The sequence below is a fragment of the Neoarius graeffei genome, chromosome 10 (assembly GCF_027579695.1).
Source record: "Neoarius graeffei isolate fNeoGra1 chromosome 10, fNeoGra1.pri, whole genome shotgun sequence".
NCBI classification, from domain to species: Eukaryota; Metazoa; Chordata; class Actinopteri; order Siluriformes; family Ariidae; genus Neoarius; species Neoarius graeffei.
The window spans coordinates 33,249,479-33,260,993 of record NC_083578.1 but is presented as its reverse complement, the minus strand read 5'-3'; the positions used below and the strand labels follow the sequence as shown (position 1 = coordinate 33,260,993).

Below are 11,515 nucleotides of genomic sequence, written 5' to 3'. Positions count from 1 at the left end.
AGTCTGGCCACGTGATCGCAACTTGTACATGCATAGAAATGTAACATTCTATTCCACCCTTCTGCAGTCTGTGCCATATCTGAAACCCCTCCCTCAAAAAAAAAAAAAATCCTGGACACACCACTGTCAAATAACATGGAATAATGGCGAAAAGATTAGGTAAGAGAAAAATAGATTCAGAATGCAGGGTATTTAACCTGCAGTGGACAAATGATTATTTTTTTTGTTCAATGCAAAGAAAAGGCTGTTTGTCTCATCTGTCAAGAGACAGTGGCTGTATTCAAAGAATACAATCTGCGCCGACACTATGAATCCCGTCACAAAGACAAGTATGATAGCTTGCAAGGCCAAATGCGAGCAGACAAACTCTCAAAGCTAAAAAGTATACTGTTAGCTCAGCAGAATACATTTGTACGCCAAGCTCAGCTGAACCAGTTGTCTGTTCGAGCGAGCTTTCGGGTTGCTCAACTGATAGCTAGCAGCGGTAAACCTTTCACTGATGGAGAATTTGTCAAGAAATGTTTGAATGCTGTCGTGGAGGAGGTGTGTCCCGAGAAGAAAGATGTCTTTAATGCCGTGAGTCTGTCGGCGACTACAATCACAAGACGCATTGAAGAACTTGGGGGTAATGTATATGCCCAGCTGCAGCAGAAGACGAAAGAATATGACTTTTTTTCATTAGCACTGGATGAGAGCACGGATGTGCAGGACACAGTGCAGCTGCTAATTTTTATTCGTGGAGTTAGTGCAAACTTTGAAATGTGCGAGGATCTGGCAGCCCTCCAAAGTCTCAAAGGGACTACGACGGGGGAGGATATTTTTGGCAAAGTATGCCAAACCATGGAAGACTTGAACCTGGACTGGTCAAAGCTTGTTAGCATCATGACTGATGGAGCTCCTAGTATGGTGGGCACGTCTCAGGGTCTGATCGGGCTCGTGAACCGGGAGATGGAAGAACGGGGTCTTATCGCCCCGCTACAAGTCCACTGCCTAATTCACCAGCAAGCACTGTGCTGCAAAGTGTTGAAGTGGGATTCTGTCATGAAGGTTGTGGCGTCATGCATAAACTTCATCAGGGCAAAGGGACTTAAACACAGGCAGTTCCAACAATTCCTGTCTGAACTGGAGTCTGCGCATGGCGATGTGCTTTACTACACAGAGGTCAGATGGTTGAGCCGCGGCAGAGTTTTGAGGCGTTTTTACAAGCTGCTACCTGAGATAAACGCATTTCTTCATTCAAAAGACAAAACGGTCCCCGAGCTGATCAACCAAGAATGGAAATGGCACCTAGCATTTTTAACAGACGTGACAGAAATACTGAACAGCCTTAACTTGCAGCTACAAGGCCAAGGGAAACTAATCTGTGACATGTATTCCCACATAAAAGCATTTGAGGTGAAACTAGCGCTGCTTTTAGATCAAGTGAAAAACAACAACTTCATCCATCTTCCTGCTACCCAAAACCTCTCTACAGAGAACCCAGCAGTCCTGTTCCCAGCTGAAAAGTGTGTGGAAGCACTGGAAATGCTGAAGGCGGAGTTCAGTGTGCGATTCCATGAACTACATGTTAATGCAAAAGATATCCGCCTTTTCCAGAACCCCTTTGTTTCCGACATTGATGAAGCCCAGCCTTCTTATCAGTTTGAGTTGGCCGAGTTACAGAACTGTGATGCCCTGAAAGATCCATTCAAGCCCAACAGTCTCATTGACTTCTATGCCGCCCTCCCAAACAACACGTACCCAAACATTAAAAAACACGCAATGAAGATGTCCACAGTTTTGGCAGCACGTATATCTGTGAGCAAACCTTTTCATCAGTGTTTGAGACTTGCTGTGACTAAAATGGAACCTGACATTGAACTTCTCACCAGCCAGATGCAGGCCCACAGTTCACACTGATGAACATATACAGGTAAGCTTACTTTTCTGACTTGAACGAGCCATTCTGAGTACAAACAAATATAATCATAATGAAATCTACCGAGATAAAATCCATTCTAGAACCATACTGGTAGTGAAATGTATTGTGTTGGTAGGTGTTGGTATCAGTTCGGTTTCATAGCCTGCTTGCTTTCTGGTTTTCAGAGTGAAGATGATGAGAGAGAGCTGCAAACAGTTGTGTCTACAACAAAGTTAATGTTCCATGGTCTTTTTTTCTGTGAAAAACTTGAAAAGGGTTATTTGATTATTATTTATTTCATAAATAGTGTTATTTATTTCATTAATAATGTTATTATTTATTTTCTGATTTTTTTTCCTGTCAAGATCCCAGAAAGGGTTAATTTTTGGTTATGTGTGGCTTTCTGGAAAACAATAAATGTTTACGTTTAGACACCTCTGCGATCATCACACTTTTTGTTACAAACTGGCCCCGGCCCGCCGTCAGAGAAGGGAAAAGTTATTTGGCCCTCACAGGAAAAAGTTTGGGGACCCCTGCTGTACAGGGTCGCAAGCAAGCTGGAGACTATGGGCGAGAGGTGGAGTACACCCTGGACAAGTCACCAGGTCATCACAGGGCTGACACATAGACACAAACAACCTTTCATACCTACGGTCAATTTGGAGCCACCAATTAGCCTAACCTGCATGTCTTTGGACTGTGGGGGAAACTGGAGCACACCCACGCAGACATTGGGAGAACATACAAACTCCACACAGAAAGGCCCTCTTCAGCTGCTGGGCTCAAACCCAGGACCTTCTTGCTGTGAGGCGACAGTGCTAACCACTACACCACCATGCCGCCAGAATAAATACATTTGTGGGTAAATGAAGAAGCCTTTATTTGTGTCACAAATACACTCAAGCCCAGTGAAACTCCTCCTCTGCACCCAGCCCATACTGTGGGCATGCTGTGGGCCAACAATGGAGCCTGCAATTTTCCCCAAGTATGCCCTACTTCACCCATAGTATGCTCACAGTGTGCCCAATGTGCTCACAGTGTGGGCATAATGTGGGCATGCTGCAAGCCCACAATGGGCCCCACTGGGGGCCCACTTTGCTTAGTGTGGGCAGCCCACACCCAGCCCATACTTAGAGTTGGCCCACTAGGGCCCCACCTGGGCCCTATAGTGTGGGGCCCACACATGCTCCTCATTTCTCTCTAGTAATGGAGCCCACAGTGTACTCAAATTTTCTGCCTGCAGTGGCCCCGCACAGGCCCTAAAGGGGCATGTTGACAATACAATCTACTAAAGCAACTGAAAAATAATGTCATAGTGACCAACAATAACAAAAAAATTTTATCAAATCCAATGCATTTAATCTAATAAATCTTACCCTCTTCCTTTTCTGTCAACTCCAGACTAAACTCTTTATGCGCTGCCTAGGTCACATGGTTCATTTGGTTGTAGCAGAAGTTCCTGCATACTGTCTTGCATCAGGTCTTACAGGTAGCTTGAAAACAATTAGTATGTTATAGAGTACAATGAGAATATTTATAAAAAAATGAAATAGCCACAGGAAAAGTAAAAAAAAAAAAACCTACTTACACAGAATGGCATCATTATCCAGACTGTAAATGCAGACTTGCAGCTAGAGCAAACAAGTGACTTTGACCAAACAAGTGACTGCCTCTTTGTGAGGCGAGCTTATTCTTTGAAAACAATGTAAATAGGTCAGGGAATGTATTCCATTTACTTTTATATGGCAGAATGCATGTAGCCTATTGTTTAATCCTAGCACCTTCAATTTGCTTTGGCACTGTAAACACACCACATTCTGTCATACTTCAGTAAGCACAGGTATGGAGATGATCACATTATCCAGCCTGAGCTTTGTAAATGTTTCTGCTCCTGCATTATTTATTTTCCTCAACACCAAATAATTAATGCCTTTAGCACAACTGCTAACTTTGCTAGTCTCATCTCATCTCATTATCTCTAGCCGCTTTATCCTGTTCTATAGGGTCGCAGGCAAGCTGGAGCCTATCCCAGCTGACTACGGGCAAAAGGTGGGGTACACCCTGGACAAGTCGCCAGGTCATCGCAGGGCTTAACTTTGCTAGTGATTATTAAAATTATACATTAAAACATGAAAGGGAATTGCAAAAATCCCAGTATTTACAATGTTTTATCAGATTGTGTAATGAGTATCAAATAAAGATGAAATTCCTTTAAAAAATGGAAGAGTTTAGACTTTTTGAAAACTTTGATTTTATATAGCACTAAATTAATAACAAAATCACATTCTTTACATTTATCATGCATATAAAATACCCAAGTATGACCTCTTTCCAAGAGGACAGAAAACAAACATAAACCTCATCTATAACAAATCCTGATATACAATATATATTTTAAAAGCTTCTTAGAGAAGGAATAATGCCAAAAAAAAAAGATGAACAACAGTGTCAGGTTGAGTACCAACAAAGGAGCAACTGATATCGGTGTTTATCCTTTGAAATTTGAAATTGTCTGCCAGTTTGTCTTCATTATCCTTTTTCATGCAATGATTAGCAAGGTAAAATTTATGGATAATTTTAAATGAGTTGTTTTACTTTGTCAAGAAGAATTTGTGACCCAATAGCCACGTTTTTTTTTTTTTGTGGTTATTTTTTTTTTTGTCAATGCAGTTAGTAAATCTATACCAGTAAGTTGTTTTATTAGGAACTGATACAATATCCTGTTGGAACAATTATCAAATTAACCTCTTGTTTTTTCAGGAGCAACAAAATATTCTACCCATCAAATAGTAGAGCAGATAAGCAGATGAATCGTGCACAAGATGATAAAAGCATGAAACTTTCAGGGTTTGTTCTTGAGGGCATAACAATTAATTTAAGATCTGGAGGCGCTCTCAGTTTGACCTTGGAGGTCAATTAGAGGTCATTGAGGTCATCAATAGGACATTTCTATGCATGAAAGCTGAAATGGGTGTGTTTTTGGGAGCAATTTTGCTAAAAATGTACAGTAAGTATAAATATGCATGTATTAAGGCATAATCAAGTAAATAAACATAAATAGATATACACCCATAGAGGTAAATGAATGAAATAAACAAAAAAACGTAATGATAATAACGTAAAATTGGGAAATGGCAGATGAACTGTAACTGATAGATACCCAGGTAAACTACATAAATTTAATCATTAAACTGGAAGGATTTCTTATCTGTTAGTGAAAACAAAACAGAATTGTTCCACTTTCTTTCTGTTCAAATTGCTGCCATGGCATTAGCTCCTGGCAAAGAAGTATATGCCACAAATGAAAAAAATGTCCTCAGCTCTCCTGTTGACTGTGATGTAAGTAATTTGGTTCCATGCACTCAAAAGGAGGCAGACACAAGGCTATTCCTTCATGTGGCAGATGCTGCTAAAAAGGGACTTAAGAATGTGTTAGAACAGTGGATTCAGATGTGGTCGTCTTGGCAGTAGCTGTATTTCAGAAAGTTGACCTTGAAGAAATGTGGATAGCCTTTGGAACTGGTAGCACTTTCTGCTATATTGGCATCCACAAGGTGGTTGCTGCTCTTGGTCCTTCCACTAGCGATGCTTTGCTCGCATTTCATTCTTTCACTGGCTGTGATACAACATCAGCATTCTGTGGCCGTGGTAAAAAGACTGCTTGGGACACGTGGCTTGTGTACCCAGAAGTCATCGAGGCTTTTCACGAAATGTTGCAAATGCCACAAGAACTGAGTGACCTGTCTTTGTCACAGCTGGAACGCTTTGTTGTTCTCATTTATGACAGAACAAGTGCATGTGTAGGTGTCAATGAGGCACGGAAACATCTTTTCACATGAAAGTCAAGATCGTTGGAAAACATCCCCCCTACACAAGCTGCTTTGAGACAACACATCAAACGAGCCATGTATCAGGCTCATGTATGGAACCTTGCCTTGGTTATTAGGCCCCAGTTGCCAAGTCCTTCAGACTGGGGATGGGTTAACAGTGACGATGGATGGCAGCCACTTTGGACAACACTACCTGAGGCCTCACAGTCGTGCTATGAGCTTTTGCATTGTGGTTGCAAAAAGGGCTGTTGTGGTCACTGCAAATGCAAAAAGGCAGAATTGAAGTGTACTGCCCTTTGTGCATGTTCTGGAGACTGCAATGATTAGAATACTCACATTAGGCCTGTATCACTTGTATCACTCATTTGGAAGTCCTTTTACAGTTACAAAGTATAAACTGTTTGGCAATATGCTACAAAATCATAAAAGTTGTTGAAATTGACATAACACATCATATATTTTAGAGCAGGGGTGTAAAACCTGATCCATAAAGGGCCTTGTGGCTGCAGGTTTTCATTCCAGCCATGCAGCAGCACACCTGACTTGGCTCATTCAATCAACTGAACTGTCTTCACACAGTCAAATACTTGCAGCCACACCCACCCTTGATTAAAGGGTGGGTGTGTCAGTTGATTGAATAAGCCAAATCAGGGTGCTGCTGCATGGCTGGAATGAAAACCTTCAGCCACACGGCCCTTTATGGATCAGGTTTGACACCCCTGTTTTAGAGTGACCTTCATCTTAACCTTGACTTCTAAGTGTAATATCACTATAAATGGACCCTCATGACCTAGAAAAATGGAAATCCACATGCAATTACAATTTTTGTCACACTTATGTGATGAAATGCCCCAATTTTTAATCCTGTCCATTGAAATTGCACATAACAAGGGTCAATGACCTCTAAATGACCTCCAGGGTCAAACTGAGAGCGCCTCCAGATCTTAAATTAATTGTTATGCCCTGGAGAACAAAACCTGAAAGTTTCATGCTTTTATCATGTTGTGCACAATTCTTATGTTTATAGGGCCTTAACAGCTCTACTAAAAGTCTGAGCTGGATTGTCACATCTACACCTGCTCAGAGTTTTCAGCAGCCTCCAAATTTGGCTGCCATGGACTACAACAACCATCCTGCACCACACTGCTCTCAGGCTACGTTTACACTAGACCGTATCTGTCTCGTTTTCTTCGCGGATGCACTGTCCGTTTACATTAACCCCCCTGGAAAAGCGGGGAAACGGGAATCCGCCAGCGTCCACGTATTCAATCTAGATCGTATCAGCTCCGGTGCTGTGTAAACATTCAGAATACGCGAATACGCTGTGCTGAGCTCTAGCTGGCGTCTCATTGGACAACGTCACTGTGACATCCACCTTCCTGATTCGCTGGCGTTGGTCATGTGACGCGACTGCTGAAAAACGGCGCGGACTTCCGCCTTGTATCACCTTTCATTAAAGAGTATAAAAGTATGAAAATACTGCAAATACTGATGCAAATACTGCCCATTGTGTAGTTATGATTGTCTTTAGGCTTGCCATCCTTCCACTTGCAAGTAATAAGTGATATGCGCTGGGATCACACACACAGCGGCTCAGTCCCGAATCGTGGCTTGTTCACTTCACTCGCGCACTCTGTGAGCTGCGCAGGGCCGGAGTGCGCACCCTCCAGAGGGCACTCGCTGTTCAGGGCGGAGTGATTTGGAGCGCAGGATGCCTGCGGAGCCGAGCGTATCCGCGTATTGGTGTTGCTGTGTGCACGGCTAACGGTTTTAGTGTAAACGCGAATCATTTTAAGAACGTTAATCTGATGATCCGCTGATTCGACGTAATGTAAACGTAGCCTCAGTCTCCAGAATTCTAATCACTCACACCTGTTCATGATCACAGCCTCATTACCAATGTGTATTTAAGGACTCTCAGTTCGCAAAGACACATTGGTAATGAGGCTGTGATCATGAACAGGTTCGCAAAGTAATGTTTAGTGTTCCTATGCCTGACTTTACCAAGTCTTTATTGTTTGTGCTCATTATTTGTTTATTGACATTTGTATTTTGATTATTATCTATAGTTTCTGCATCTGATATTTTGCTTGTGCCTCACTTGAGCCTCACTTGACTACTCTCTGTTTACTTGCATTGCCTTTGCCTCACAATTTGAAATTGTCTGCCAGTTTGCCTTCATTAAAAACTCTCCTGCTTTTACATGTCACCTGCTTACCTGAGAGATTACCATCATCATGGATGTAGTGGAAGACAGCAGGCATGCTGCCCTATCTGCACAGGGGCATCTTCTGGGAGAACAGCAATGCCTGGATGAAATGGATGCCTGCATCACTCACTGCTATATTGCAGGCGCTCCTAGCGCTCCCTGTGCTGACAGCATGTTCATTTTGCATCCTGAGAAATTATTGGGAGAAGTATCTGTGTGTAAGGGATTCTTGCAACCATGCTGCCTGTTTTTCATGTCTCAGATGGGCACTTTCAACCAACAAAAAATAGCCCAGTTCATCAACCTGCTGACAGGAAAGTGCTCAAGCAGGCAACTGTTGTGTGGGAGAAGGGTGACAAGCTGACAACCTTGTATGAGTGCTTCATTGAACTGTTCCACCATATGTTTGATCACAGTCCTGAAGGAATGGAGATTGGTGAACAGTTGCATGTTGTCAAGCAGGAGAGGAGTTACGAAGTATGCACTGGTGTTTTTCACAATCTCAGCTGGAAGCAGATGGAATGAGCTAGGTGTCAAAGCAGCACTTTAAGGACTCGATGCAATTGGGTTCACTGAACTCGACTGCTGAGCCAAACAGGCCTCATTGGGCATTCTTATTGGCATGTTCATCCAGCTAGATAACTTGCTCCAGAGCCGACAGTCACCGCACAACTCCATGTGTTACCCACCTGTCACAGGGAGCACAGAGCTTACGGAAATCCCCCGCACCAGAATGGCTGTCTGAATGTGAGTGAAGGTGCAAAGATGGGCTTTGTTTCTACTGCGGGGAAGCCATGCATCGTGTCTCATGCTACCCCTCTTGTATGGAAGGCCAAAGGGGTCACTACTTGGAAGAAAGGGTCCTACACAAAACCAATACTCTTCCAGTGAATCCTTCTAAGCCACAGTCGTCTAAATCATTTAAGCTTGACCTATAGCTAAGGCTCTCAGAATTAGTCCATATACTGTCTGCCCTGAGAGATTTTGGGGCCACAGGAAACTTAATGGACAGTGAGCGGTTCAGAGACTGCAAATACTTCAGAAACCAATGAGCATCTGGGCCCATTGTAAAGGGGTTCATCACAACATGCACCAAGCCCCTCCTGTTAAGTCATCACCCTGCATTATGAAACACTCATTTATGATCACTGAAACAAAGAGCCAGCCCATCATTTTGGGGTTCCTATGGCTGCAACAAGATAATCCACATATTTCCTGGCAGGACATAGAAATGCTCCATTGCCTTGTATACGGTACAACACTATCTCCATTTCCCAAAGCTCACAGTTGCTTCCATCTCCATGAAAAGCCCTGACATCACCACAGCAGGCTTGTAGTACTTAAGTCCAGGACTCAGACTCGAGTCCAACTTGTGCCCTAATTTTAAGGACTCATGACTCGACTTGGACTTGAGCACTGAGGACTTGGACTCAGACTCATGCATTAACTGCATTAGGACTTGTAAATTGGAGACGAGGACTCTGATTTTTTTTCTTTATTTTTTTATAACATGCCATAATAATTTGACATAAGATATTTATATATACATTACTCTTTGTACTAATTTTGTGCAAGAGTGTCACACCTGCACCCCTTGGTGCATACATCAGATAGACTCTTGGACGCGCTCCGGATAGTGTATGCACCAAGCGAACTCTTGCGCACGCACCATAAACAACTTACACCTGCACAGGATTAAGGCATAATCAGCATGCCTATATAAAAACTGAAACCACACTTACCTTGCAAAGTAATGAGTTGCATTGCTGACATGTTACTGAGCCTTATTTCCTTGTTTGGTTTCCTGATTTCCTGTTTCTCATCTTTTATTCTGCCTAGTCTATGATGGCCTATTTGTGCCTCGCTCAACCTATTGCCTGTTTCACTGTTTTATGATTTTGCCTGCAGTTCTGGATTGTTCATCTGTCTTCACTTATATTAATAAACACACTTTCTGCAACTCAGCTGTCTATTTTCTCTGTTTACTTCTTAGCTTTGCTAGTTTTACAAGTATTTTACTGAATTTCAGTTTTCAAATGAAGATGCCTCATTTTGTAGCATATAAATGCCACAATGATGCTAAAAAGAAAAGCACAAGCTGAAACTAGACTGCATTTCCATAGAGAAAATGCAAAGTGTCACCAACAGAAACTGGATCAGATATGAGACCTCATGTTGCAATTTTTTTTAAATACATGATCTAAGAAAGTGTGTGGCAAAGTGTGTGCCTGCACGCTCTAAAATCTCAGTTTAAAATGGCTCAGCACGACTTGACACTTTGTGCTCTAAAATCTTTTTTTTTTTTTTTACATGAACTACAGCTGGTTCTGGGTAGATTAACACAGTGTGTGGAATTTTTCCCCCATTCAAATGAATGGAGTTTTGGGACAAAACATGTCACACTGCTTGTCTCACGCTCTAAAATATGTTTTAAATCATGCCACTCTCTCTGTTAATCTACCCAGCACCAGCTCATGTAAAAAAAAAAAAAAAGAGTTTATAGCATGAAGTGTCATGATGTGCTGCGAGTTGAGCCATTTTAAACCGAGATTTTACTATGGGGAAAAAAGAGAGAGACAGAAAAACAACAAGGATGAGAGAACAGGTGTATCTATCCAAAAGCTGTATACAAGCACACAACACCAGTTCATGCTGTGTCAGAGTTGGAACAGTGTCATTCTATATGAATTTTTAAGACAGGCTTTTCACTTTACAGGTCTATGCGCTATGCAACTTACAGACAATTCACTTGGTGGAATTATGACTATTTTGGGAAAACAGTAAGGAGAATTATTAGTGTGCTTGCTAAGCACATAGCAGTGTGAAGCACACTATTGTTCTTAAGTTTACTTTATTATTAAGTAAATTTAAGAATAATGTGCTTCATGCTGATGTGTGCTTAGCAAGCACACAGTCTTTGTGACAAGACTACACACACAGACTGAAGTACATGCACTGTACCTAGTGTCTCACATTATCAAGCCTTTGTTTATTATATAGCTTCTCTGGTTCTGACCATTTTGTAATTTGGTCCCTGCCTTTCATCTTTGCCTCACTGTTCTTTTTGTGCCTCGCTTGACCATTGCCCATTTCATGACTCTGCTTTTATCTTACGCTTTTGTACTGTTTGCATGCCTGTTATTCAATAAACATTCTTCCTGTACTTACATCCATCTTCCTTTACATAACACATACATTGAGTACAAATAAATTTGAAAATAAAAAAGCTGTAGCTACCTGCGCAAACTATCAAAGTAAACTCATTCAATATATTGCTAAATACTCAGTAAGATATGTCAGAGCAAATAAATGTTTGACAGATTAACTGTCTGCAATGAGGCTTCCATCTCTGAAGCAATCCTAGCTTATATTCAGAGATCTATCAAAGTCCTCCCAGGATACAGGTTTATCTGGATCTTTTATTGTTAAAAGCAAGCACCCTGCATATGTGGAAACAGACTGGAATTGTTTCAAAATTAGACCAAATTGCATATACTCAGGTTACTTCTGACATTTTGATTATGAAATGTTTTTGCTCTTCTTGAGTCTGTTAAGATGCGGATCTTGTAGAGTGGA

At 41.8% G+C, this 11,515-nt stretch overlaps 1 protein-coding gene across 1 annotated transcript; it reads left to right on the top strand.

Moving 5' to 3' along the window:
- The first annotated feature begins 351 nt into the window (after positions 1-351).
- LOC132893507 (general transcription factor II-I repeat domain-containing protein 2-like) lies at positions 352-1,899 on the top strand. The gene has a single exon (XM_060932702.1). The coding sequence runs from the start codon at positions 352-354 to the stop codon at positions 1,897-1,899; it is 1,548 nt and encodes a 515-aa protein (XP_060788685.1).
- Positions 1,900-11,515: the final 9,616 nt, after the last annotated feature.